This window comes from Odontomachus brunneus, unplaced genomic scaffold (assembly GCF_010583005.1).
Source record: "Odontomachus brunneus isolate Ranch 3 - 2012 unplaced genomic scaffold, Obru_v1 Obru_scaffold_023, whole genome shotgun sequence".
NCBI classification, from domain to species: domain Eukaryota; kingdom Metazoa; phylum Arthropoda; class Insecta; order Hymenoptera; family Formicidae; genus Odontomachus; species Odontomachus brunneus.
The window spans coordinates 856,406-857,515 of NW_022639473.1; the positions used below are offsets into that span (position 1 = coordinate 856,406).

Here is a 1,110-nt window from a genome sequence, read left to right on the forward strand (position 1 = left end):
ATATATATATATATATACACACATATATATGCTGTCGAGTGATCATCTCTCGCGGTGCGGATTACACAATTACAGATAAATATTGACTACGCGGAAAAGCTCGGCCGAAACTCTCTGCAAGAGAGGGAAATGCATCGTTGGAAAACTAGCGTTTAGTTATGCCCGTGTGATGTTTCGACAGGCTCTTTTGTTTGCTTTTGATACGCCTGCCGCGCACAGAATATAAAAAATAGAGTGCATGCGAACACACATACACTTTTCCATTTAGTCATATGTATACATACATACATATATACATTCGATCCGCGAGCCGATAGGATATTGCAGCTGTACAGTTAGCAGAGAGTTCATGGCCGGCGTTAATAAAAAGAATGGAAGTGTTAATTTCATCAGAAAAAAAATAAAATAATAATTCTATTGTTCCCGGCTTTCGAAATTCGCGAGACGGAAATAGCCGCGTTCGGAAAAACCAAAAAAAAAAAAAAAGGAGAGACAACAGAAAACCAAAAATCAACCGCCTCGCTTCCCCTTCGCTCCCATCACCCCCGAACAAAAAAAAAAAGAGAAAAAAGGAAAACCGATCCATTTCGATCCGAGACGCAACATTTCCGGACGTTCCCTTTTTTTCCAGGAATTGCATAGTGGGTCGCGGATGCATCGTCAAGATATCCGATTTGGGCAGCGGACGGAGTGCATACGCAGCGGATTACTTCCGTGTCGAAGGACGACCGCCGTTACCGATCCGATGGATGGCGTGGGAGTCAATGCTAATGGTGAGTGCGTATTCGCAATGAGTGCAGATGCCGCATACACAGTGTGTAAAGTTAAAGGTGTTATAGACTGTTATATCCAAAACTAAGCGAAATATGAAATCTTTGTTTTCTATCAACCGTTTAGTGCGTCAAAGGTAACATCATTTGACCATGTCTAGAAAATTCTTTTTCTAGATGGAGTTACCAAGGTAAATTCAAGAACACTTTGACTTTTTAATTGTGTCGACACAATGTAACACCTTTAACTTTACTCCTTATACGTTTAAAACTTATACATATATCTCCCTCTCTCCCTCTCTCTCTCTCTCTCTCTCTCTCTCTCTCTCTCTCTCTCTCT

General features: G+C 41.1%; 2 protein-coding genes across 6 annotated transcripts in view; one reads left to right on the plus strand and one right to left on the minus strand.

The window, feature by feature from the left end:
- Nucleotides 1-1,110, plus strand: part of LOC116842225 (discoidin domain-containing receptor 2) — a 380,754-nt gene that overhangs the window by 341,224 nt on the left and 38,420 nt on the right. For all 5 annotated transcript variants that reach the window (XR_004377695.1, XM_032811123.1, XM_032811124.1 and 2 more), the window contains one exon: nt 632-773. Coding sequence is in view for 4 of the 5 variants with exons in the window: in XM_032811123.1 (XP_032667014.1) it covers nt 632-773 (142 nt within the window). In the remaining variant the exon portion in view is untranslated. The remainder of the gene's footprint in view (nt 1-631; nt 774-1,110) is intronic.
- LOC116842229 overlaps nt 1-1,110 on the minus strand; it is a 425,064-nt gene that overhangs the window by 227,937 nt on the left and 196,017 nt on the right. The window lies entirely within an intron of this gene.